General features: G+C 55.9%; 1 protein-coding gene across 1 annotated transcript; it reads right to left on the reverse strand.

The window, feature by feature from the left end:
- Window position 1: 1 nt before the first annotated feature.
- Window positions 2-26,562, reverse strand: Tecr (trans-2,3-enoyl-CoA reductase). Its single transcript, XM_045139155.1, has 13 exons — window positions 26,472-26,562; window positions 2,186-2,236; window positions 1,890-1,941; window positions 1,624-1,668; window positions 1,442-1,545; window positions 1,249-1,364; window positions 1,062-1,167; window positions 906-978; window positions 790-833; window positions 656-713; window positions 491-579; window positions 295-340; window positions 2-215 (listed from the first exon to the last, which is right to left on the reverse strand). Exons 1-13 carry the CDS (start codon window positions 26,484-26,486, stop codon window positions 88-90), a joined length of 927 nt encoding a protein of 308 aa, XP_044995090.1. The 5' UTR covers window positions 26,487-26,562; the 3' UTR covers window positions 2-87.
- Window positions 26,563-26,731: the final 169 nt, after the last annotated feature.

The following is a 26,731-nucleotide window of genomic DNA, read 5'->3' on the forward strand; positions in this document are numbered from 1 at the left end:
GTCCAGCTGAGCAGGTTTTATTCCAGAGCTGTAGGTGAAGCCCTTAAGCCGCGCAGAGAGACGGCGCGGGGCGGGGCGGGGCTCCGCTCAGAGCAGGAAGGGGATGATGGGCATGCGCAGGGGCGGGTAGTCGTGGAACTCCTTCAGGTAGCTGCGGTGCTTGCCCTTGGCCCAGATGGTCATCTGGGTGAAGCCCACCAGGGAGAAGAGGGCCACTGCAAATGAAGCAGACGGTCAGTGCAGCTGCCCTGGGGAGGGCAGGGCAGGGCGGGGCACGGCGAGGGGGGCACTCACCTGGGAGACACTGCGTCATGATGGCAAAGCCGATCCAGGACCCCACCTGTGGGCGGCACAGACAGGTGCGGGTGAGCGGCACCAGCTGGAGGCAGGACCCGGCCAGCCCCTCCTGAACCTACCGCACCTGTGTGCGGGGAGCTGCCCGGTCAGCTGAGCCCCCCACTCCCCTGAGCCCCGAGGGAGCAGCAGGTACCTCGTAGGTGTAGTTGGGGCAGGACACCAGCAGGAAGAGCCAGGTGAACGGGTTCTTGGTGGGGTACGGGATCTTCCTGGTCTTGGAGCCTGGCACGCAGGGGGCAGGGGCCTCAGCCATGTCCCACCACTCCACCCCGCCCGGCCCGGCCCCCAGGCTACTCACCCGCGGGCCTCAGGTCCCGCAGAGCCATGTGGATGGAGAAGTTCCCCAGCTGACAGATCTGCGGGAGAGGAGAGTCACCCCCGCGCCAGGCCCCACCCCTGCATGTCCGGCCACCCGGCCAGCAGCCTCCTTACCACAAAGATGGCCAGCGCCAGCTTGACCTGCTGAGCTCCGTAGGCTGAGGAGGAAGCAGGGCGGTGAGCGGCTTGGAGGGGAGGGGGGGCAGAGGGGGGCAGTGAAGGCCACTTACTGGGGGGCGTGTAGAGGGGGTGGTTGATGTAGTAGGCCATCCAGGCTGCAAAGCCCCAGTAGTAGGCGCAGTTCTGAAACGCAGCGGGCGGGTGGGGTTGGCGTGGGCGGGTAGGCAGGTGGGGGGGCACGGGGGGGCCAGAACGAAGACGCTCACCTTGAAGATGTTGCGCAAGGGCATGGTGCCATGTGAGAAGCGATGCACGAAGAGCGTCTCCAGCAGGCGCTTGACGTAGTGGAATGAGTGGCAGATGCAGGCGAGGCTGCGGGGAGGTGAGCTGAGCCGGCCCGCCCGGCAGGCCTCGCCCACCCACCCTGGGGCCCGCCCTGCCCGGCCCACTCACTGCACCACCGCGTGCCGGCTGGACGTGAAGTCGTGTCTGCGGCCGTAGAGGAAGGGCACGCGGAAGTAGAAGAGCAGGTAGATGAAGAGCGGGCCCGCGTACTCGGTCAGGAAGACCTGCGGGGACACGGGCGGCCAGTGAGCCCGCATGGCCCGGGGAGGCGAAGGGGGCCGGCGGCGGGCGGCGCTCTCACCGTCACCCAGCTGATCTGCGCCCCCAGGTCCCGGAAGTAGAGGGTGGCCGTGGTGCCCACGGGGAGCTTCTGCAGAACGTCCTCATCCTTCAGTGACTTGCCCTCTGCAAGGAAAGCCAGAGCTCAGGGCACTGCCCCCACCACTCCCGGGCCAGGGGCACCCAGCAGACGGCGTTACTCACTGGGGTCCAGGCGGAGGGACTGGCGGGCGGGGTACCACTGCGGATCTGCAGGGGACAGTGCGAGGGTCAGGACCGGGCCTCTGGGACCCCTGCTCCTCCCACCCTGGGCAAGGACAAGAGGGCACCAGGATAGGCTTTTGTCCTTGCAAGAGTTGGGCAAGGGCGTTCCCGCCGGCGGCCACACGGGGGCGCCTGCGTGTCGCCACGGGCCCCACTCGGGAGGGTGGCAGGCGTGGGGAGAGCTGTGCGGGGAGCCCTGAACTCACGCGTCTTGGCGAAGAGGTTCTTGATCTCCACAATGGTGGCCTGAGGCTCCACCTGAGAGAAAGCAGGGGCTGCACTGGGCCCTGGGAGAGCCCCGAGTCCTCCGCTTCCTTTCCAGGGCCCCTCTAGACTGCCTGGCTTTGTCCCCAGGCAGGCTGGCAGCTGCCAGCCCTGTCCAGGGGCCACAGCTGCCCGCTCTACCCCAAATGGAGCAGTAGCCCTTGCGTGGCCTCAGAAGGGTAGGAAGGCCGACCGATCCCAGGGCCCTTGGCACCACGCGGCTGCAGCCCGGTCCTACCTTGTCCAGGAAGCAGAGCCTCTCCCTTGTCTTGGCATCCAGAATCTCCACCTCAAAGAAGAGAACAGCCTTTTTATGCTTCTTGGCCGCCTTGGGTGGCATGGGCATGGGGAGGCCATTGAGGCCAGTGCTCAGGCCCTGCTTGGCCTCCCGAGCAACTATGCCCAAGCTGATGTCCATGCCGCCTCCACCAGCCCTGCTGCTCTGCCCAGCCAGGCTGCAGCCCCAGCTGCTGCCCACCAGCCCCCACCACCGATCTCCCCACGTGGAGCGGCTCTGGGCTGGGCAACACGATCAAATTCTGCCGCGGTGCTGGAAGGGAGCCCGTGCCTGCCCTGGCCTGGGCAGCTTCGGTGCCACATGAAACCCGAGTGGCACCACAGCTATGGCCCAGCTAAATATAAAACTGCCCCAGACCGAGCCCCCCCCAAAAAAAAAACGCCATGCCACAGTCCAACCGTGGGGGCTCCCCTGGTCCAGACTGCCCTCAAAGAGGCTTTTGAGTGGGCACAGCCTCCCAGCAGCACAGGGGCAAGAGGACTCCCCAGGGAGAGCAGCGGCCCCAGGCCAGCCCTGGCACCCAGCTCGGGCCCACAGTTCACTGGGCCTGGGGAAACGCCAGCTATGTTGAGAATCCTCGAGACATCACCCGTTTCCCCTTCTAAGCCGTAAGGGACACCGGATTATTTCCCTTGTGCCTCTGTGTTCCCAGGGAGGTGACAGATTCCAGAGTTATTGGTGCAGAGGCCTCTCCGAGTGTGGGAAGAATGGGAAGGCGACACGCCCACGCCCCCGCCCCCCCTTGCCCATCCAAGGCCACCCCTGCACGGCAGCCCCTCTGTATGTCAACCCAGCATTCCCATGCTCACCCAGCACCGCCCCCAAAGCACACAACCTGGACAGGCCTAGGCCTGCGCCTGCTGGGGCCACAGCCCCAAGGGAGAAGCCCCCAGGCTGGATGGGATGGTAGTGCCCAGCAGCAGTGCGGGATGGCGGGGCCCACAGCTCACTCAGGCCGCTGGTACAAGACAGCGTTGGGGCAGCCCAAGCGAGGCCTGTGGGGCTAGGCATGGTCTCCTCCAGGGTAGGCCACCTCCCCCACCTCACAGGCCAGAAAAGCGGCCTCTTCCCACACAGTCCCCGCCAGCAGAGGCAGTGTGCACAGTAGGCAGCTGGGATCCTCAGGTCAGGGGCAGTACCGCCCGACACAGCGTGATGCCCAGCATGGGGCAGCCATAACCAGGTCATCAGCCTGGGGGCAGGAAGCACAGGCGGGTCTGCAGAGGACCTGGTGGCATTACGTGGCACACAGGGCCCCGCTAAGGAAGGGTGAGAAGGAGCGGACGCTGGGCACGCCCTAGAAAGGGGCTAGGGTGGACAGGCCCTAGGCAGGCACGGGGCCTACCCTGCAAGTGTATTAATAGGTCCTGGGCCCACATGCTCAGAGCCAACGTGGCCAGGGCACAGGGTCCACAGGGAGAGGCGGCCACAGAGTTCCTGCTGAACCACTCAACAGCTTAAAATACAACCAGCCCCTCTCCCCGCTGGGCCAGCTGCTGGAGGAGGGCTGAAACCCGACCCTCTCCCCCAGCCTGGGCGCTGCACCACGCTCCAGAAGGGGCCCGAGCTGGCCGCTGGGTGAGGAAGCGGGTGGCAGGCAAGCCAGGAGAGGGGCCGCGCTGAGAAGCAGTGCCCAGGCCACAGGGAGAGGAGTCACCACGCCACAGAGGTAAGCCAGGGTGCGCCTGCATCCTGCCCGGTCCCCAGATGGGGACAGCGGCTCCTGGGCTGAGAACAGTGAGCCTGTGGATGCAGTCCCTATGGCTTTTCAAATCCCGTGCCTCTGGTATTCTTTCAGAATCAACATGGGAGGAAAGCTCTGCTCGGTGAGAGGAAGAACAGGGAAGGGTGGGTAACAGGCATCTGAAGTGGGCAGGGCAGATGGGAAGCGGAGTCTGGCAGCCCATGGGCTGGGGGAGGGAAGGCATAGGGGAGCTAAGCTCAGGCTACCTGTCTTCTGGAGGGTGATGCCAACAGAGACACTGTTGTCCGACACGCGTACGCGCTTTGGGGTAGACTCGGGCCTGTGTAGCTCAGACTGGCCTCCACTTTGAGGCCATCCTGTGGCCTTGGCCTCGCAGGTGCTGAGATTACAAGGTGTGCTGTTGTGTGTCTGTCTGTGGGCACGCTAGGCTCTCTGGCTGCTGCTTTACGTGGGTGTCTGGCAAATGGAACCCAGGCTGACAGGCTTTGCGGGCAATCACCTTCGATGGGGGAACCTCCGCCCGGGCCCCTGGATCACGGACTTCTGAAGGCTCATTTTCATTATGTGAATGTGAATTTCACCTCAACGGAAGCTTTTTTAATGGTGCTGGGATCTTATTCTACCACTAGTCACGCCTCAGTACCACCAAACTTTTTTTTTTTTTTTTGAGGCAAACCCAGACTGGCCTGTTTTGTTTTTTTAATTTTATGTATTTATTTGAGGGAGACAGGAAGAGGCAGAGAGAGAATGGCCACACCAGGACCTCCAGCCACTGTACTCTAACTCCAGACACATGCGCCACCTTGTGTGCATGTGTGACATTGCATGTGTCACCTTGTGTGTCTGGCTTACGTGGGATCTGGGGAGCACCTTAACTGCTAAGACATCTCTCCAGGCCCAAACTATTTCATGGAGGAGAATAGACCACGGTGAGAGACTAAGAGAGAGACCAAGACCGACCTCCAGTGCAAAGCAGCAGGGAAGGAAGAAGTCTCCCCACACCCCCAAGACTGAGGGGTCCTCCCTGTGCACTTCCTGTCCTACCGTCACCCCACCACCTTTGCCCGGTACTTGCCCCCACACTCCTGCCCGCCTGAGGCCAGTCTGCGGTGGGAGGTCACGAGTGGCCAGCACCAATGGCAAGCGGGGTCAGTGGAGAGGAGCCTCAGGAGCTGTGGGGGGCAGGCAGGAAGAAGGGCCTCTGCCAATGAGCAGACCCAGGACCCCCACAGCGGGGGCAGGGTGACCCTGTGATTACAAAGGACGAGAGCAGAGACCTGGCAAGGGGCATGGCGGGATAGCTCTGTGATGACAGTTCCTACTAGCCTGGGAGGAATTCTCACCCCGGGGCCCAAGATTCTAGCCACAGTAACTCCTGCTAGGCCAAGGTCATGCCCAGCCAGAGGCCAGGGCGGTCTGGCACACCAAAAAGCAGGGAGGCTCCCTTCACCCTGACACCCCCATCAGGCCTGCAGACACTCCTCACTTGACCATCTACTTACAGCAGTGACCACCGCCCCCCACACACCTGTGATTCCTACTCTTGGGAAGCAGAGGCAGGAGGATCAGGAGTTCAAGGCCAACCTTGGCTACACAGGGAGTTCAGAAGCCAGCCTGGGCTCCAGGAGGCCCCGTCTCAAAGAATGTCGGATGGGGGGAGTAGCTGGGGAGATGGCGCAGCACAAACCTGCACAGCTGTGAGCCCTGGTTCAATGCCCCAGTGCCCACACAGAGCCTGGTACCGAGTGGCACATGTACCTATCACACACACACTTTCCCTTCTCTAATAATTTAAGGGGAGGGGGTGTTGAGGTAGGGTCTCGCTCTAGCCCAGGCTGACCTGTAATTCACTATGTACTCTCGGGATGGCCTTGAACTCATGGCGAGCCTCCCACGTGCTGGGAAAGGACCCAGGTTTGACTCTCACGGACCCACGTAAGCCAGGTGCTTACAAGGGGGCGCATGGGTCTGGAGTTCGCTTGCAGTGACTAGAGGCCCTGTCATGCCCATTCTGTCTGTCTCCTCTCTATATATCTCTCTCTCCCTCTCTCTCTGTCTACTTGCAAATAAATAAAAATTTAAAAACTAAAAAGCTAAAGACAGAAGTAGGCAGATCGCTGTGAGTTCAAGGCCTGCCTGGGAACTACAGAGTGAGTTCCAGTTCAGCATGGGTTGAAGAAAAATTTAAAAGTGACCCCAGACACCACCTTCCTCTTCTCACTAGAGCAGGACTCAGAGAATTCCGAGGGAGATCAACCCAAAAGCAACCCCCTGACTGCGCTGAACTCTCCCTGGCTTTTCCCCCACCTCACTTGGGAGCCCCACCCCCGCCCCATACCACCACAGAAGTGGCCACCCAGGCAGCAAAGGAGCACCTGCCTCTGGGGCCGGGTGCTGGGGTGCGCCCAGCATGTGTTCTGCCAGCTTCCCTTCTGGCTCGGGAGCACACCTCACTGAGGGACAGGGGCCACTTGCCAGGCTATGCAGGCTGTAGCCTGCTGGGAAACTGGGGTGATCCTGCTAGAAACCCCAATATGCTGAGGGGCTCTGCCTGGCCACAGCCCGTGGAGGTGACACGTACTCCCCGAGGTCCTAGCTGTGTGGCCTCTCCAGCCTGGCTTCCCCATCCTCTCTGCACCTGCCGCCGGCCTGAGATGGTCTGAGCGTCATGGCGCCGTTACCAAGAGGACAGAAAAACCAGGCAGGAAAGCAGTCATACCAGGCCAGACACCGGGAGGAGAGGCGGAGGATCATGACCAGGGCCAGCCCGGGCTGTGACACAAGACTGCCTCAAACACACACCGCGGGACGCACTCTCGCACAGCCACGGCAGGCGCGCGAGGGGGCCGGACACGGGCGCTCACACCGCTTTCCCTGCAGTCCTGTCCCTGGCCACGCAGGGGCCCAAGGTCAGAGAGTGGCGTGATGCCCCACCCGCCGATGGCAGTGAGCCCAAACCCTGAGCAACAAGGGCCACGTGGGGTGGACAGGGCAGCCAGCAGCAGCAGGCACAGGCTTCAGCACTCAGCGCTGCCCCCGTGTGCCCGCACCCGGAAGGGCGCCCGCTGCAGCCAGGCCAGACCCGGCAGGGGCCGTCTGTCATCAAGGAGACCAAAGGAGAGCCTTAACCCCGCTCTGCCAGGTACCAGCCAAGAGCCCTGAGGAGCCAGGGTCCGCCCTTCCTCCCCAGCCTTTCAAGCTGCGCTAAGTGCAGAGACGCGGGCATTAACACCATCACGGCCCTAGCTCCCTCGCACTGGCCTCCCTCTGTGTCAGGGAAGCGGGGCGCACAGTGGCGTGTCTGACCACCAGAAGTTGAAGCAAAATGGATGGAGGAGTGGACAGGAGTGAGAGGGGGCTGTTTTCAACAGAGTGCCTGGTGGGCGGAGTGGCACATGCCAGTAATCTCAGCACTCCACCGACAGGCAGGAGGGTCGCCACGAGTTGTAAGTTCCAAGCTGACCACAGCTGCACAGCAAGACCCTGTCTCAAAAAATATGAGGGAGGGATGGCTTAGTGGTTAAGCCACTTGCCTGTGAAGGCAAGGCTCCCAGGTCCGACGTCCCAGTGCCCACGTAAGCCAGATGCCCACGGCGGCACAGCACACGCATCTGGAGTCGGCAGTGGCTGGAGAGCCTGGTGTACCATTCTCCCCCCCCCCCAATCTGCCCTTTTTTATCTCAAATATTTTTTTAAAGAATTTTTTTAAGCTGGGCGTGGTGGCGCACGCCTTTTATCCCAGCACTCAGGAGGCAGAGGTAGGAGGATCGCTGTGAGTTTGTGAGCCCTGAGGCCCCACAGTGAATTCCAAGTCAGCCTGGGCTAGAGCGAGACCCTACCTCGGAAAACCAAAAAGGGGGGAAAAAAGAGTAAGAAGAAAGAGAGGAAGGAAGAAAAGGGAACAGGCTAACAACAGAGCGGCCAGAGAAGGCCTCGCTGAGAAAGGTCGCCGGGGACGGATCCAGTCCCACACACATCTCGGGGAAACAGTCTACAGAGAGCGAGGGGCGAGTGCGGAGCCCCGAAGCTGCCTGTGTCTGGCAGAGGGTTAGAGCAGAGCGGGAAGCAAGGGGCAGGCCACACTCAAGGCCGGGAGCCCCCAGGAGGAGCCAGGTGGGAGCCGCAGAGGAGCAGGACTTGGTGCACAGGTTCAAGGTGGAGGAGCAGGGAGGGAGACGGAAAGAGGCTGACAGTGGAGCCCCTGATGGGCTGGACAAGGGGTGCAGGTCTAGGGCGACTGCGGCGCTTCCCGAGCCTCCCCTGCCAGAGGCCGCCCGCCACACAGCACACAGGTCGGACAGAAAAGCCCGGATGCAAGGCTAGGTGGCAGCAGAGCGCACAGGCCAGCGAGGGCTCCGGGAGACCTGCGGGCTGGCCTATGGCTTCGGCGGGGCAGGTAGGCGGACAGTTACAGCAGGCCCAGGTGCAAGGGCTTCCTGAGCACCACAACCCAACACGCCCACGGCTCGCGGCCCGGTGAGGAAGCTGAGGTTCCCAGGCCCAGGAAATGACTGAGCCAGGAGGCCTGCATGCCCTCGTTCAAGGCTGGCAGAGAGCAGGCCACGGCTCCAGCAGGCTGGGCAGCCTGGCACAACCCACACAAGCAGTGTGCTCCTTGGCAGGGCCTGGGAACTGGCGAAGGGTGCAAGCCCTGCTCAGCGCCACCAGGGACGTCAGAAAAGCCAAGAGTCACGAGGGTCACCTGGCCCAGACATTCAGGGCTCCACACACTTGACGTGACAGCCGGAGAGCCATGGCCCGGGCTCTCCCTGAAGAGGCGGCCGCATGAGTGGAGGACAGAGAGGCTGGGCTGACCCCCAGCACAGGGCTGCTCACCACACGCCAGTCTACGCGGCCGCACAGCTCAGCAGTTTGGCTCCCTGCTGGCAACATTTCCCTTTGACTTTCCAGAAATACCAAGTCACCCTTGTTGGTGCCGCGGCAGCTAAGCAGACCTTGGGCTCAGCTGCTAAGAAGCCATTGCCGCACAGGCAGCTCCTGATCAGGCAGAAATACCTCCTTCCCCCGCGGCCTGGGCTCACCACCCAACTGCTCCGTGGTGCCCAGGGCTGGAGGCAGCAGGGCACCAGCACTACACTGAGAAAAAGCCACGCCGGGAGCTGGTGTGCCTCAGTGACAGAACAAGCGCTTAGTGTGTCCCAGGCCCAGGGTGGCTTTTCTCCAACAGGCCTCAGACCTTTGGACAAAGCCCAAAGCCATGGTGACCCAGCCAGCGGTCACCCCACAGGCCACCCCACTGGCTCTCCAGAGTGGCATCTTAGAGACAAGGAGCCAGCACTGAGGAGCACAGCCGTGACTCCAGAGGGAGGGAGGGAGCACATCGACTTTGGTCCCTCAGAACCGTCATGTGCCTGGTATTCTGGAATCTTCAGTCTGGGGACACACTGCCTTCCTCCAGGACTCTACTTGTCCAGCTCCCCAAAACACAGATCCACACCCCTGTACCCGCTGTCCTCACCAGGGCCCCTCTCTATCTCTGGGCAGGATGGTGCTGAGAAAGCAAAGAGCTGGAGGAAGGCCGGAGCCTCGAGCCCCGACTCAGCGACACATTCAGCCGGCTGACGCCCGCCGCTTCCGCCTGGACCAGTAGCCAGGTCAGTCCACCCACAGCTCAGCTTCCCAAACAGCCCACCCAGGGTCCATGCAGGCGGGATCACCCGCGTGGGTGAACTCACGCCTCCCACCTGCTCACACTGTGCTAGGCACCGAGACCTATCCTTAACACGGGCTGCTTTACTACTGACCCCCTTCTGCAGATGGAAGACACTGAGGTGCGTTCCTACATAGACACGGGCCAGCCGCTGTGAAAGTCTCTGGGATGTGGCCAAGGCAGGAAAGGCAACAAGCTTTGCTACAGGCTGGTACAGCGCACGGCACTTGCTGAGCATGCCCAAGGCCTGAGTTCAACCTCCAGCACCCACAGAGGGGAATAACCCTACACGACGTATTAGTAACAATGCAAGGAGGGCTGGAGAGGTGGCCCAGCAGTTAAGGTGCTTGCCTGTCAAGCCTAAGGACCCAGGTTCAATTCCCCAGGACCCATGTAAGCCAGACGCACATGGCACATGTGTCTGGAGTTCATTTGCAGTGGCTGGAGGCTCTGGCGCACCCTTTCTGTCTCTCCTGCCTCTCTCAAATAAAGTTTAATTTAAAACGCAAGAAAAAGGAGGGGGGCTGGAGAGATAAAAGCCGCACGGCCCAGGCTCCATTTCCCAGTCCCCACGTAAAGCCAGATGCACAAAGTGGTGCATGCTTCTGGAGTTCATGTGCAGTGGCTGGGGATCCTGGTGTGCCCATTCTCTCTCTCTCTCTCTGCTTGCAAACCAATAACTAAAAACAGGTGAGGTAGCACAAACTTGATCCCAGCATCCGGGAGGAAGAGGTAGGAGGACGGCTGTGAGTTCAAGGCCACCTGGAGACTACAGAGTGAATTCCAGGTCAGCGTGGGCCAGGGTGAGACCCGACCTCGAAAAACCAGAAAGAAGAGAGAACAGGGTGCGGGTAGCAGGTGCACGGAGTGAGCGTGGTTGTAGTGAAGGGTCAAGAACGCCTCCCTGAGGAGGAGAACGGCTTGTACGAAGAGAGAGGTCTGCTCGCAGCCGGCTGTGTGGCGGGGAGGCAGGGGCGTGAGGAAGGGGTGACAGCGGCAGGGAGGGGAAGTCCCAGCACGAGGAAAGGCGAGCACCGCGCAGCTCCACCTCACTCACAAGGTCTGGGCAGAACAGGGTACGGCCTGACCCGAGTGCATAAGCACCAAGCACTCGTAACTGCTGGCCCATCTCCGCATCCTCCCCCACCCGCAGACACCGGCTCACGATACAGCTCCGGACCTTGCCTCGCTGGCCCCAAACTCACTAAAGTGAGCAGCGGTCGGGCTCCCCAGCATGGAGGTCACGCGCATGCGCCAGCACACCCAGCTGACCCTAGTCCTCAGTCTTGTTTGGTGTTGGTACGCGCAGCGGGTAATCGGCGGTCAGAAGACACCCTTGGGTACCAGCCTTCACTTCCCACCTTGTTTGAAACATCCTCTCTTGCAGGCTGCCACCAAGTATGCCAAGCTGGGTGAAGCTCTCAGAAGAGCACTTGTCTCGAATCCATGAGGGCCTGGGCTCCATTCCCAGCATTACCTTGGTGGCGACCTGCTTGCAGAAAGTGATACTTTCTAGTTCGACTGATTTGAATTTTTTTTTTAATTTTTACTTATTTATTTGCATACGTATGTGTACCAGTGCCCTTTGCTGCTGCAAACAAGCACCCATGCAGCTTTATGTGGGAGGCTAGTGAACCCAGGCTTAGAAAACAAGCACCTATTACCATCTCTCCATTCCCTTGTTGTGGGTTGTTTTTTGTTTTGTTTTTCCAAGGTAGGGTCTCACTTTAGTTCAGACTGACCTGGAGTTCACTATGTAGTCTCAGGATGGCCTTGAACTCACGGCGATCCTCCTACCTCTGCCTCACGAGTGCTGGGATTACAGGCGTGCGCCACCACGCCCGGCTTGTTGTGTTTTTTTTCCGGCGGCTGAGTTGAGGCTAGAGACGCTTAAAAGGCACAAGGACACCAGCTTGGACGCCCAGGTCCCACAGGTGGTACACACCCACAATCCCAGCACGCAAGAGGCAGAGCCCCTGGGGCTGTCTGGTTACCTGGTTGAGCCAAATCCACGAGCACTAGACTCAGCAAAAGACTCAAAGAAAAAAGCAGAAAAAAAAAAAAAACGAAAATAGCAGAAAACAATTAGGGAAGACACCCAACATTAGCCTCTGGCTGCCACATGTACACAAACACACATGCACGCCACACGTATATTCACATGTACAGGCACATACATGCATGCCACACGTATAGCCACGTGTACAAGACTCAGGAAGCTGAGGCAGGATTTCCAAGGGGCTTGAGCCCAGGTGTTCAAGACCATCCTGGAGGCCAAGTTAAACAACCAGCCCACCAGGGCTATGAGGCAGCCCTGACTGCTGCCGTTGGCCAGGGCTGCCGCTGTCCCTCCTCCTCCACAGCCCACTCCCTCGTGGGCCTTTACAACGGAAGGTCGGCCTGCCGGTCGGCCCTGGGAACTGTGCGAGGGTCTCACTACAGAGAACAGGCTGGCCTCAAGCTCTCCTGCCTCAGCCTCTGGCATGCCAGGGTTAGGCATGAGCCACCATCCCTGGCTCTTCTCTCATTTACTATTGACTCATCTGCAGCTCTTGTGTCCCTTGCCAACAAAGGCCTGAGGCATGCGCCACTTTCTGCAGCTGGGCATCGTTTTGTAAGCAAGCGTCCTTTAGGCCCTCAGCCCTCCCCTCTTTTCTAATGTAAACACCACATCTTCTTCACCGGTGATCAGACATGTCTGTACCAGTGCCTGGGATGACGCCTGGTACCTCAGCACCTGGGAAGCTGCAACAGAACGACCGGGAGTTCAAAGCCAGCCTGGCACACAGCAAGAGGCTGTCTCAGAAAAAAATAATACTGCTACTAAAAGAAGCTCGGCGCGGTGTCACACGCCTTTAGTCCAAGCATTTGGGAGGTTGACAAAGGAGGACCTCCATGAGTTCCAGGCCAGCCTGGGCTAGATCAAGACACGGCCTTGGGAGAAAAAAAAAAAAAAGCAACAAGACCAGGGTGGTGGCGCACACCTTTAATCCCAGCACTCGGGAGGCAGAGGATGGAGGATCACCGGGAGTTCGAGGCCAGCCTGAGACGACACAGTGAATTCCAGGTCAGCCTGGGCTAGAGCGATACCCTACCTCAAAAAACCAAAAGCACAAACCAGAAAAAAGTAACAAAAAGAGAAACAAAAAGAAGAGAGAAAGGAAACATGACAGCATCACCTGGCCTGCGCACAGAAGCCCCGGCCAAGCCCACCAAGCCAGTGTCCAGTACCGTGCCGCCCAGCTCTGCCCGAGCGGGGGGCTGCAGCGGCCTCCCGCGTTGTGACCCAGTTTCCAGCGTCCCTGGGAACAGCAGGTCCAGGCTGAAAACCACAGCCCTGCCCCTCGCTCGCCTTGGCAGTTACGGAGCCCCTGTGCAGTGCTCACTGTGGGCACAGCCGCCTGTGACCCCAGCCTTTCCTGCACGGGGAGTCCACTCCTCTTATATACGACCCTGCCGTCCAGGCCTGCCGGGTGCTCAGCTCAGGGGTGCCCTCCCAGAGTGCCAGCGGGGTGCTTAAGTGTCTAAGGGGCAAGCATCCGGCAGGGGGCAAAGATGTCTCCCCCAACCTCCCGGGAGAGAGGGGAGAGGGCTGGGGGACCACGGTGCCATCAAGGAAGTCCACCCTCCCAGGCTGGGGACCGGCAGAAGGCTCCCCCTGGGGGAGGTGCAAAGGCCCTGAGGCAGCATGGGGCCTGACGGGTGGGGACCCCCAGGGGCTGGAGTGGACATGAGGGGCAGTGCCTGGTGGGCAGCTGGAGCCTTAGGAAGTGGCCTCAGCAGCAAAAGCTGGTGTGGTTGTGAGGAGGGCTCTGCAGTGCTGGAGGCCCAGGCGCAGCGAGGAGCACGGGCGGCTGCAGAGGCCCCAAGCCTGGACGATGAAGGAAGGAAGGTGTACACCACACACGGGTGGTGGGAAGGGAAGGCCACCTACTTCCTGGAGCCTGGGGCACCGCTGATTCATGCAAGCAACCAAAACAGTGCATGTCAGAGCCAGGCAAAATGACACACGCATGTCACCCCAGCACTTGGCAGGCTAAGGCAATGGTCTCACCCTGAGTTCAAGGCTACATACACAGTAAGTCGGAGGACAACGGAGGACAACGGCACGAGGGCCTGCCTCAAAAACATTTCAGCCGGGCGCAGTGGCACACGCCTTTCATCCCAGCACTCTGGAGGCAGTGGTAGGAGGATCGCTGAGAGTTCGAGGCCAGCCTGAGACTACATAGTGAATTCCAAAATTCCAGATCAGCCTGGGCTAGAGCGAGACCCTATCTTAAAAAAAAGAAACTCTTAAGCAAGGAGTAAGAGCATGCAGAAGGTTCATGGACAGGGACAGCAGCTCCTGGAAGCCTAGTGGACAGCACTTCTTTAAAGGGGAAGTGAGGGCTGGTAAGATGGCTGAACAGTTAAGGTGCTTGCCTGCAAAGCCAAAGGACCCAGGTTCAATTCCCCAGGACCCACATAAACTAGGTGCACAAGGGGGCGCATGCATCTGGAGTTCATTTGCAGTTGCTAGAGGCCCTGGCACACCCATTTTCTCTCTCTCTCTCAAATAAATAAGTAACATAATCAAAAAAGGGGGGGGAGTGATGGAGAGACGGTTTGGTGGTTAAGGCACTTGCCATGAAGCCTAAGGACCCAGGTTCAATTCCCCAGGACCCACGTCAACAAGATGCACAAGGTGGCGCATGTGTCTGGAGTTAGTTTGCAATGACTGCAGGCCCTGGCATACCCACCCACCCTCTCTCTCTCCCCCCCCCAAATAAATTACATATCTATATATGTGCACACACACACACACACACACATATATACACACGCATATGCATATAAAAATGAAGGGGAAGCAACATCACAGAGCTGAGCTGGAGAGAGGCGTCCAGGAGGACACCCATGGCTGTCCTCCCACCTGACCATTATGTGTGAGCAGTTCTAAAGTCCAAGGCCACCACCCCAGGAGTCTGCTGCTCAGCTCTGTCTATCTTAGAAGGAGGGCAAAGGGGTGACCCACTGAAAGAGGGGCATCAGAGAGCCAAAGAAACCAGAAGCAAAGATGCCCTTCTTCATGCATTTCCCAGGATAATGCCCACTCCAGGCCCATAGGGCTGACTGCAAACACCTCCCGGGGCTCATTCCCTGCACCAAATGCCAGGGAGCCCGAGATGAAGCTCTGACGTCTGCAGCCTGACACACTGCTTCCCCAGGGCCCTACTGAAGGTTTCCAGAGTCTCAGAGTTCAGGACCAGGGTTTGTCTCAGTGGCACAGCACTTACCCAGCCTGGCATGGGCCCTGGGTTGGATCCTTGGGAAGGTTTAAAAGAAAAGGAATTCAGGCAACTTTGAGTCAGAAGAAGAGCTTGGGGCACAGCTCAATACTACAGCCCTTGCTTAGCTGCACAAGGTCCTGGGTTCTACTCCCAGCACCAAGGGAAGGACAGGGGTCAGGGAGAAAACACCGAATGTGAAAGTATCAAAGAGACCCCTGCCTGGACTCACTCCAGGGCAGAAACCCGTGCTCGATGCTCAGGACCCACAATCAATCATGGACTCACACCAGGGCAGAAACCCGTGCTCGATGCTCAGGACCCACAATCAATCATGGACTCACAGAAGGACAGAAGCCATGCCCAGGTGCTCAGGACCCACGATCATGGACTCACAGAAGGACAGAAGCCATGCCCAGGTGCTCAGGACCCACGATCATGGACTCACAGAAGGACAGAAGCCATGCCCGGTGCTCAGGACCCACGATCATGGACTCACAGAAGGACAGAAGCCATGCCCAGGTGCTCAGGACCCACGATCATGGACTCACAGAAGGACAGAAGCCGTGCTCGGGATCTTAGGACCCACGATCATGGACTCACAGAAGGACAGAAGCCATGCCCAGGTGCTCAGGACCCACGATCATGGACTCACAGAAAGACAGAAGCCGTGCTCGATGCTTAGGACCCCCGATCATGGACTCACAGAAGGACAGATGTCGAGCTTGGGATCTCAGGACCCACGATCATGGACTCACAGAAGGACAGATGTCAAGCTCGGGATCTCAGGACCCACGATCATGGACTCACAGAAGGACAGAAGTCATGTTCGGTGCTCAGGACTCATGATCATGGACTCACAGAAGGACAGAAGCCGTGCCCAGGTGCTCAGGACCCACGATCATAATCAGACCTGCCGGTTCCCTCCCCAGCAGGGGACACGCACCCAGGCTGGGAGGCCCCTGCTCCCCCCAGGTTGGAGACGAAGCCTGCCCGCCTTGTGCTCCAGGGTCAGTGACCCACAGCGCACACTCACACACTCCGTGGGCCAGCTTGAGGCCCACGTACACACACGACGGGGGCCGCCACCTCTGTCGTCACGCGAGAAGGGGCAGTGTGAGAAGCGAGGCGTGGCGCTCACAGGGAGACTCCCATTCAAGCTGGGACCTGAAAGACAAGGTTCTCAGACAAGAACAAAGCAAAACCTGCTTCTTCCAGATGCTGGCACAGAGCTCCTCACCCGGCCTCAGCAGGGAGGGCATGATGTTCTGATTCGTGAGGCCCTGGTTTGCATTCCCAGGACCTAAACAAAAACCCTTATTCTAGCCGGACCATTAATCCCAGCACTCAGGAAGCAGAGGTAAGGGGATCGCCATGAGTTCGAGGCCACCCTGAGACCACAAAGTGAATTCCAGATCAGCCTGGACTAGAGTGATTGAAACCCTACCTCAAAAAAAAAAAAATCTTATCCTAGGGCTGGAGAGATGGGTTAGCAGTTAAAATGCTTGCCTGCAAAGTCTAAGGAACCAGGTTCAATTCCCCAGAACCCACACAGGCCAGATGCACATGGTGACACATGCGTCTGGAGTTCATCTGCAGTAGCTAGAAGCCCTGGCTCATTTTTTTTTTCTCTCTCTCTCTTTCTGTCTCATAAATTACATATTTTTTTTAATTCTTATTCTAGAAAAAGTGGTACTCAAAGAATACACACCTGGCCTTGATACGACCCACATCTGCAAGTCAGAAATACTTAAAAAAATAATAATAATAAATAAATAAAAAGACAGGCTGGAGAGATGGCTCAGCAGTAAGGCACTTGCCTGCAAAGCCACAGGACCAGAGTTTGATTCCTCAGTACCCATGTAAAGCCAGACAAACAGGGTGGCACTGTGTCTGGAGTTCATATGCAGTGGCTAGAGGCCCTGGCACACCCATTCTGTGTTTCTAATTAATTAATACATTTTTAAATGTTTTATTTCTATTTATTTATTACAAAGAGAGATACAGAAATAGCAGGGAGAGAGAATGGGCACGCCAGGGCCTCCAGCCACTGCAAATAAAACTCCAGATGCATCTTTTGTCTTTTAAAGAATAACTAATTAGGGCTGGAGAGATGGCTCAGTGGTTAAAAGCATTTATTTGCAAAGCCTGACTGCCCAGGTTCAATTCCCCAGTACCCACATAAAACCAGATGCACAAAGTGGTGCATGCATCTAAAGTTCATTTTCAGAAGCTAGAGGCACTGGGGTACCCATTCTTTCTCTTTCCTCTCTCCCCTTGCAAATAAATTTTTAAAAAGACTTTTTAAAAGATCAAAAGATTGCCAGGCATGGTGGTGCAAGCCTTTAATCCTAGCACTTGGGAGACAGAGGTAGGTGATCTCAGTAAATTCAAAGCCACCCTGAGACTGCATAGTGAATTCCAGGTCAGCCTGGACTAGAGTGAGACCCTACCTTAAAAAACCACAAAAATAAAATAAAATAAGGCAAATGATTTACACTACCTGAAGACAAGCCACAGTATAAAACTGCTTTTTTAAAACCCAAGTATTTTGGCCCAGCATGGTGGCATATGCCTTTAATCTCAGCACTTGGGGTGCCCAACAGGGCTCCCAACCAAAGCCAGCACCTTTATAGGAGCTACATGTCCCTTCCACTCTGGCTGTAGGCTTAACCCATTGGGTTACACTCTCCTCGGGAGCCAGCATCAGGAGGCTGTACGGGGCTCTGGGACCTCTAAGACCCCCACCAGGGCAGCTGAGCCAATGGAGGTACACCAAAACCTGTAGCTTAGCTCCTCTTAGGGGGGCCCTCTGCCTTGGCCTTTGCTCCATGGTCTCCAGGGTGAGCAGCCCCCCTCACACCCAGCCCTTACTGGTAGCTGATGTGTGGCACTGAGCTGCCCTGATAAGTGCTGACCACTTCCCACGACACAAATACCCCCGCAGTGGCCAGTTTCAAGCTGTCAGCCTGGGAAGACACACACAGTCAAAGCGTATGTGAGCCCCAGGAGGCCCTTGCATCACCCTACAGATAAGGAGCCAAACAGGGAGGTTGAGGAAGCTGCTATGGGATCCACCCTTCTCAGTGGCAGTGCAGGATGGATCTGGGACCGGCTCTGGCCTTCACTGGGTGAAGTCACGATCCAGCTATGGCTGTGTGGCCCTGGGAAGACCCCTACCCTCAGGTCATGGTCCTGTGCCACACTGGGTCTTCCCATTCCCCCATCTTCCCACGGTGGATTGTAGTGGAGGCCCCAGCCCCGGGGGCTGAGCAAGGGATGGACTGAATACCACCAGGAGGATCTGCCCACCAAACTGCCACCCACCCAGCGCAGGCCCACGTGCAACGCAAGGCATACTGACTCACTCAGGAGACGCATACACACAGCTCACCACAGCGGGGTCAGTGGCATACGCCAATAGTCTCTCCCAAGTACCAGGACTAAAGGTATAAGCCTCTTGAAACTCCAGTTCAGCCTGGGCTATAGCGAAGCCCTACCTCCAAATAAATAAAAAAAATAATAATAAAAGTAAAGTAAGGCTGAGGCAGGAAGATCCTCACCCATTCAAGACCAGCCAGGGCAATACAGCCAGACTCAGAAAAAACAGGGTTGGAGAGATGGCTTAGTGGTTAAGGCACTTGCCTTAAGGACCCAGGTTCAATTCCCCAGTATCCACCTAAGCCAGACACAAAAGGTGGCACATGCATCTGGAATTCGTTTGCAGTGGCTAAAGGCCCTGGCATGCCCATTTTTCTCTATCTGCCTCTTTCCTCAAATAAATAAATAAAAGTTTTAAAAAGCTGGGCATGGTGGCACACACCTTTAATCCCAGCACCCAGGAGGCAGAGGTAAGAGGACTGCTGTGAGTTCCAGGCCACCCTGAGACTACATAGTGAGTTCCAGGTCAGCCTGGGCTAGAGAGGGACCCTACCTCAGAAAACCAAATAAATAAATAAATAAATAAACAAACTGAATGAAGAAAAAATACACACAGCACCCTCCTTCATGCATGACCTGAGATGGCATACATCTAGCCACATCATGGTAGTTTGAATGGATGGCCCCAGTACATTCAGGATTACAGTTTGTAATTTAGATCTGCAGCCACCTGCCTGGAGGAGGTGTCACTGGGCAGACCCTAGGGTCCAGCCCTAAGGTGTAGGTGGATCTGGAACTCTAGTCTGAAGATAGGCAGAATGCCTGAGCTTAGCCTGGAGTTCCTGATGTGAGTGGCTTCTCTCTCTCTCTCTCTCTCTCTGCCTGGACCTGTGAAGGCAGGCCTGCTTCCTTCCCCATTAGGGAACTTCCCCTGGATCTGTGAGGCGTCAATGAATTTCCCTTCCTCCATAACCGTGCCTGGTCTGAAAGTTCATCCCAGTGACCTGAAGCTGTCTGCCACACACATCATCGTATTTGCTAACACTCTGGCTTGCTTTCACAACCAAGTGAGTCTCACCCCAAGCAGCAACCGGAGAAAGGCTGAGAGGTTAGCTAACCTACCCGTCCAACAGCCGCTTCCTTCAGCGCTCATGCCAGGGTTTGGCCCCAGGCTCGCTAAAGGTGCACACACCTATGACACCATTTCCCACAAGTCTCCCTTCTCCATAGCCTTATGTCAGGTTTCGCCGCTGACCCACACTGCCTCTGAGCACCAGGCATGAAGGCACACACCTGTAATCCCACCGCTCAGAAGACTGAGGCAAGAGGATCACAATATCCAGACCACCCTGAGTTAGAGTGAGACCCTGTCTAAAACACAATTTCCAGGGGCTGGAGAGATGGCTTAGCGGTTAAGCACTTGCCTGTGAACCCAAAGGACCTCAGTTGGAGGCTCAATTCCCCAGGACCCACATAAGCCAGATGCACAAGATGGCGCATGCATCTGGAGTTCGTTTGCAGTAGCTGGAGGCCCTGGCGCGCCCATTCTCTATCTGCCTCTTTCTCTCTCTGTCACTCTCAAATAAATAAATTTTTAAACAATTGCCAAGCTAGAGAGATGGCTTAGCAGTTAAAGCGTATGCCTGCGAAGCCTAAGGACTCAGGTTCAATTCCCCAGTACCTGTGTAAGCCAGATGCACAAAGTAGCGCATGCATCTGGAGTTCATTTGCAGTGCCTACAGGCCCTGGCATACACATTCATTCTCTCTCTCTGTCTCTGCCTCTTTCTCAAATTAATTAATTAATTTTTTTTTTTTAAATTCTAGGCTATGAGTTCAAGGCTACTCTGAGGCTACACAGGGAATTTAAGGTCAAGAGTGAGGCACCACCTTAAAAAAAAAAATCCAAAGCCAGGTGTGGTGGCACATGCCTTTAATCCTAGCAGTTGGGAGGCAGAGATAGGAGGATCACTGTGAGTTCAAGGTTACCCTGAGACTACATAGTAAATTCCAGGTCAGCCTGAGCTACAGTGAGACCCTACCTTGAAAAAAAAAAAAAATCCAGGCTACAGGAATCACTTAGCAGTTAAGGTACTTGCCTTCAAAGCCAAAGGACCCAGGCTCAATTCCCTAGGACCCACATAAGCCAGATGCACAAGACGGCACATGCATCTGGAGTTCGCTTGAGGCAGCTAAAGGCCCTGGAACATCCATTCTCCCACTCCTCCTTTCTCTCTCTCAAATAAATAAACAAAAACAATATATATATATTTTTAATTCCCAGCTGTGTGTCGGCACACACCTTTAATCCCAGCACTTGGAAGGCAGAGGTAGGAGGATAGCCATGAGTTGGGAGGCCACCCTGAAACTACATAGTGAATTCCAGGTCAGCCTGGACTAGAGTGAGCCCTTACCTCAAAAAAAAACTCAAAAGATAAAATAAAATTCCCTAAAACCCAGCCAGATGCACAAGGTGGTGCATGCATCTGGAGTTCATTTACGGTGGCTAGAGGCCCTGATGCGCCCATTCTCTTTCTCTCTCTCTCATTCTCACTCTTTTCTCCTTCTCCCTGCAAACAAACAAACAAAAATACTTTCAGACTTTACACACTTATTCCCCTGCAGGGAGCCAACCAAAGCAGAGTCCTACGTGAGACACAGTGATAAACTAGACACACTAGTGGCTGACCGACCGGGGCAGGAGGGTTAGCAAGAGTCTGGGGCTACAAAATGAGACCATGTCTCCAAAAGGAAAAGAGAGCTCCCTTGGTACGGAAGGAGATCCAAGTGAGGGAGGGCCTCCCAGGCTCACTGACAAGGGCAGCTGCTCCTGGGATCATCACCTTCCATGTTCGTCTGCAGTGGGCAAAAACACTGCAAAGGAAATCCCCACGGCCTCGGGTAACAGTTCTCACACCAACCCTGCCCTGACCCAAGGCCAATCCGAAGGCCAGCTCTGGCCACCCAAGAGACCAAGCTTCTGCCAAGGCCCGGGGGTGATCTATTCTGAGATGGACGGTGTTTTAGTCACAGAGAGTGAGATGAAGCCCACGCACTGTGCAGTGGGTCCTCTACCTGACGTAACCGTGTGACAGCGAGAGAGGAGTCCTGCACTTTTCTTAGCATCACTACGGTCCATCACATGTCCACTGTCTTCAGGCTGGGGCGCAACTCAGTGGCAGAGCCCTGGCTAGGGGATGGGAGACACTGGGTTCTACCCCCAACACCACAACAGAAGTTAGCCACACATCACAATCTCGACAGCCTCTACAGGCTAAGAGAGTCTTGTTTTCAAATTTGTGTGTGTGCGCACGTGCATGTGCCACAGCGGGGGACAACAGCGAAATGTCGGAGACCCGCCTTGAGACAGGGTCTCTCGCCACCGCAGAGGAACCGCCAGGCTGTACAGGAACACAGAAGCACGTGTCACAACTCTGGGATCCCCTGCTGCCCTGGGTCACTCTGCATCCAGCCTTAGCATCTTTAGGTGGTGCTTGGGAATTCAACCCCGGGCTGGCAGGCTTTGCAAGCAAGCGCCTCCAAGAAAGTCAGTTGGAGGAAGCTGGGCTTCCAGTGGACTGCAGGCTGCCTGAAGGTGGCACTGGACGCAGCCCTTGTAAGAAATCCACTCTTTTTGCTGCTGTTTTTCGAGGTGGGATCTCGCTCTAGCTCAAGCTGAGCTGGAATTCACTTTGCAATCTCAGGCTAGCCTTGAATTCACAGCGATCCTCCTACCTCTGCCACCTGAGTGCTGGGTTTAAAGGCGTGCGCTACCATGCCTGGCCTGTTTTTTGGTTGTTTTTTTTTTTTTTCGAGGTAGGGTCTCACTCTAGCTCAGGCTAACCTGGAATTCACTATGGAGTCTCAGGCTGGCCTCGAACTCTTGGCGATCCTCCTACCTCTGCCTCCTGAGTGCTGGGATTAACGGTGTGCGCCACCACGCCTGGGTTCTTTTTTTAAACAGGGTCTCATGAATCCTGGCCTCCAACTTGCTATGGCTAAGAGGATGACCTGGAACTCCTAATCCGTCTGCCTCTACCTCTTGAGGGCTAAGGTTACAGGCATATACCGCCACACTCAATTTATGGGGTGTTGAGGCTGGAACCCAGGGCTTCATGCATGCCAGGCAAACACACCACCAACTGAGCCACACCGGAGCCCCAGAACTCTCTGCTTTGATGTGGATGATTGAAGCCTTTTCCACAGTGTTAGCTGTGGTAAAAGTCTCTCTTCCACTTTTACTGCACAGACACTTCTGCAAACACAAATGACCACAGACGTTCCCATGCACAGTTCAGCCTGGCCTCAGTGGGTTCCAGGTAGTTGTTAGCAGGGAACAGAAAAGCACTGTAAGGGCTGGAGAGATGACTCAATGGTTAAAGCACTTGCCTGCTAAGCAAGACGACCAGAGTTCGATTCCACATAAGCCAGATGCACAAGGTGACACATGTGTTTGGAGTTCATCTGCAGTGGCTGGAGGACCTGATGCACCCATTCCCCCCCCACCACATATTTATATATGTGTATATGTGTGTGTGTGTGTATACACATACATATATATATATATATGTATGTATGTATCTGCCACTTTCGTGCTGTCTGATTTTTTTTTTAATTTAATTTAAAAAAAAAGAAAAGAAAGAGGGCTGGAGAGAGATTGCTCAATGGTTAAGACACTTGCCTGCAAACCTAACAACTAGAGTTCAATTCCCCACTACCCACATAAAGCCAGATGTACAAAGAGGCACATGCATCTGGAGCCCATCTGCAGGGGCTGGAGGCCCTGTCACACCCATTCTCTGTCTGTTGGGCACGGCGGCGCACGACTTTAGTCCCAGCACTTGGGAGGCAGCCTGAGACTGCATAGTGAATTCCAGGTCAGCCTGGGCTAGAGCGAGACCCTACCTCAAAAACAAAAACAGACAGAGAAAAAGAAGAAAAGCACTATAAAATAACTATTTCCTTTTCCTCCAAGGTCGCTTTGGTAATTTTCTTGCTTTGTTTTGGGACGTTTCACATATGCTGGGCGAGTGCTCTGCCGAGCCCTGTCCCGGCCCCTCCAAGGTCACCATGCACAGTAAGTCTGAAGTTCCCCTTCCTGAGAGAAAGCCAAGTTTCCAAGCCAAGCTTGGGCCTTAGACGATGCCCAGCTTTCTGGAACCAAGGTGCCAACCCTACACTCCTCAAAAGCCTTTTTGGGGTTTTTTTTTGGTCCCACATTTAAGTTTATTAAAAACTGACAGAGCCGGGCGTGGTGGCGCACGCCTTTAATCCCAGCACTCGGGAGGCAAAGGTAGGAGGATTGCTGTGAGTTCGAGGCCACCCTGAGACTCCATAGTGCATTCCAGGTCAGCCTGGGCTAGAGTGAGACCCTACCTCAGAAAAACAACAATAACAACAACAACAAAAAAAAAAAACTGACAAACAAAACCTGTACAAAAAAAAATATCCCAAATTGCTTAACACTTTGCAACAGTAACCTTGAGCGACATTATCACTAGGGACCCCTCTCCCTGTGCCAGGGCCACGTCCTCTTCCTTGAGCTCTTCCTGCCACAGCCCCCCTTTCCTTAGACTCCAGCTTCAGCTCAACATGCACAAGTGGTGTGTCCAGAGCTAGCTGTCCGGTAGCACACAGCATCGAACACTCTTCCCACAAATGCCCCATGTTTCCAGCCGCACAGGCTCTCTGTTCTTCGTCATTCTCACAGCTTTAAGGCGTGCGTTCATACCGACATCTACACTCGCGACTGCTCCGTGGACCTGTGTCCCATTCTTCAGTTCAGTGGTGACCGGTGCATGACTCAATTTCATTAAAGAACCTCACGAGCAGGCCAGGCGTGGTGGCACACGCCTTTAGTCCCAGCACTCGGGAGGCAGTGGTGGGGGGGATGGCCATGAGTTCGAGGCCACCCTGAGAGTACATGGTGAATTCCAGGTCAGCCTGGGCTAGAGTGAGACCCCTCATCAGGGGGAAAGAAATTTAAAAAAAAAAAACAAAAAACAAGCTTCATCCTAAGGGGCCTACCACCCTTTGGGACCCAGTGTATACACAATGTCCGCCCCGCAGACTAGGCGACTTAGAGAAGCTTCAAAGGCCTTCCTGACCTGACCTGGAAGCGGCGACACCAAACTGACCTTTGCAGGGTGAGTGGATCTTCCCCCTGCACGCTTTCTCCAGGGCCAGTGGCACAGAGTTGAAAGGGCACACATATTACCGGTTCTTAGTGCCAGATTCTTGGTGCTATGTCAAAACTGACTGAGGATTTTCTAGGTTAAAGGTTTCAAAGGACTCTGGGCCAATTATCAAAAAAAAAAAAAAAAAAAAGGATGCACTGGAGAGATGGCTTAGCAGTTAAGGCACCTGCCTACGCAGTCTAAAAACTCACGTTCAAATCTCTAGGTCTCACATAGCCAGATGCACAGCGACGCAGGCGTGCAATGTCACACGTACTCACGGGAGGACACGTGCGTCCGGAGCCTGCAGTGGCTGAAGGCCCTGGCGCACCCACTCTCTCTTTCTCTCTCTGCTTCTTTCTCTGTCTACCTCTCAAATAAATAAATTAATTAAATATGTTTTTAAAAGAGAGGTAATGATGGCAGTGTACCGGTATGAATGTAATTAGTATCTCTAAACTACATACTTACAAAATGGTTACCATGGTAAATTTCATCCCAACTGGGAAGTGGAAGAAAACTCTCAGCTCATCAGCTTTTTTTATTTAGGTATTTATTATTTGGGAGAAGAAGAAAATGTGATCACTAGGGCCTCCTGCCACTGCAAACAGACTGCAGATTACATGTGCCACCTTGTACGTCTGGCTTTTATGTGGGTACTTGAGAATCGAAACTGGGCCAGAAGGCTTTGCAACCTATTAATCACTGAGCTGTCTCTACAGAAGCCTTCATTTAAAGACATACGTTGCTTAATCCCAGTGCTCAGGAGGCAGAGGTAGAAGAGTCACTGTGGACACCAGCCTGGAATTTGAACTACAGAGTGAGTTCCAGGTCACCCTGGCACTACAGGTGAGGTCCAGGTAAGCCTGGGCTAGTGGGGTAGAGTGAGACCCTACATAGAAAAAAAAAAAAAAATGGTTGTGGGGCTGGAGAGATGGCTCAGCAGTTAAAGCGCTTGCCTGCAAAGCCTAATGAACCGGGTTCAGTTCCCCAGTGCCCACTTAAAGCCAGATGCACAAAGTGGTGCATCTATCTGGAGTTCATTTGCAGCAGCCAGAGGTCGTGGCTCTCTCTCTCTGCTTACAAAATAAATAAATAAATAAACACTAAAGAAAAGAAAAAGCAATGGTTGTGAGCATTAAGATTTCTCTTTGGTAACATGCAGGGTTATGCCTGACGGAGATGACCTCTTCGGGCACCAAAGAACAAGCGCACCTTTGCTGCTGGACATGCAGAACCCCCCGTCCGCCGTCCCCCACTTCCCACCGACGCTTCTAAGGGACCGTGTCCCAGGTGAGCACGGGTCCAAGGGGCGTACAACAGGACAAGGACAAGAGCTGACTTGAGAGCCCATCCTAAGGCCCGAGGCGCTGGCACGGTGCTGCAAGCTTTGTGCAAGACTTCCCTCGCATCCAGAGCAAGGGTTCCCGGGACCAGCTGCCTATCAAACTTGCGGGGACGCTGCAGGAGGTCTGCAAAGCTCTCCACCCTGGAGGTGGGGAAGGAACCTGCCGAAAACCTACGAAAAGGTAATCCCCCCTCTAAGAAACAGCCTGGTAAATTTAAAAAAAAAAATTTTTTAAGGGATGGAGAGCTGACTTAGTGGTTAAGACACTTGCCAACGAAGCCTAAAGATCCAAGTTCGATTCTCCAGATCCCACGTAAGCCCGATGCACATGGTGGCGCATGCGTCTGGAGTTCGTTTACAGTGGCCAGAGGCCCTAGGGTTCCCATTCCCTCTCCCTCGCTCTCTCTAACAAATAAATGAAAAATATTTTTAAAATAACACACAGCCTGGGTTGCAGAATCATAAATGCCTCCCCGCACATGCGCGCTTGGGGAATCTAAGCTTGTGTGGGGACGCAGCGCGCGTGCACCGCGCCTGCGCCGTGCGGGGATCGCCCCGTGCGCTGCGAGGGCTGGGCGGAGGAGAGGAAGCTCCCTGGGGGTCCCGAGGAGGAGGAAAAGAAAAGAAAAATCCAAGATGTCGGCGGTGAGCGCTCAGTCCCTGCTTCCTCGTTTCTTACCTCGTAGTGTTTCATGGCTCCTTACAGCGTGGCCGCCGCCGCCGCCGCCGCTCCTGCTGCCTGGCTGCGCGCGCCACACCGCACGACAGCCCGCGCGCGCTCGCCCCCGCCGCGCCGCCCAGACTGCGGCTCCACGTCCGCCCTGCCCCGCCCCTCCCCCGGTCCGGCCAATCAAGGCGAGGCGCGCCCCTCCGCGCCAGCCAATCAGAGTGGGTCGCGCCCCCCCTCCCTCCTCTCCGCCTCGCTCCTCCGGAGAGGCT

Source organism: Jaculus jaculus, chromosome 21 (genome assembly GCF_020740685.1).
Source record: "Jaculus jaculus isolate mJacJac1 chromosome 21, mJacJac1.mat.Y.cur, whole genome shotgun sequence".
In the NCBI taxonomy this organism is placed as follows: Eukaryota; Metazoa; Chordata; class Mammalia; order Rodentia; family Dipodidae; genus Jaculus; species Jaculus jaculus.

Coding starts and splice junctions, on each gene's coding strand:
- Tecr (XM_045139155.1), bottom strand. Junction 979..1,061: donor CCTTGCGCAACATCTTCAAG/GTGAGCGTCTTC, acceptor GCTGCGTTTCAG/AACTGCGCCTACTACTGGGG. Junction 341..490: donor GCCCCAACTACACCTACGAG/GTACCTGCTGCT, acceptor TGCCGCCCACAG/GTGGGGTCCTGGATCGGCTT.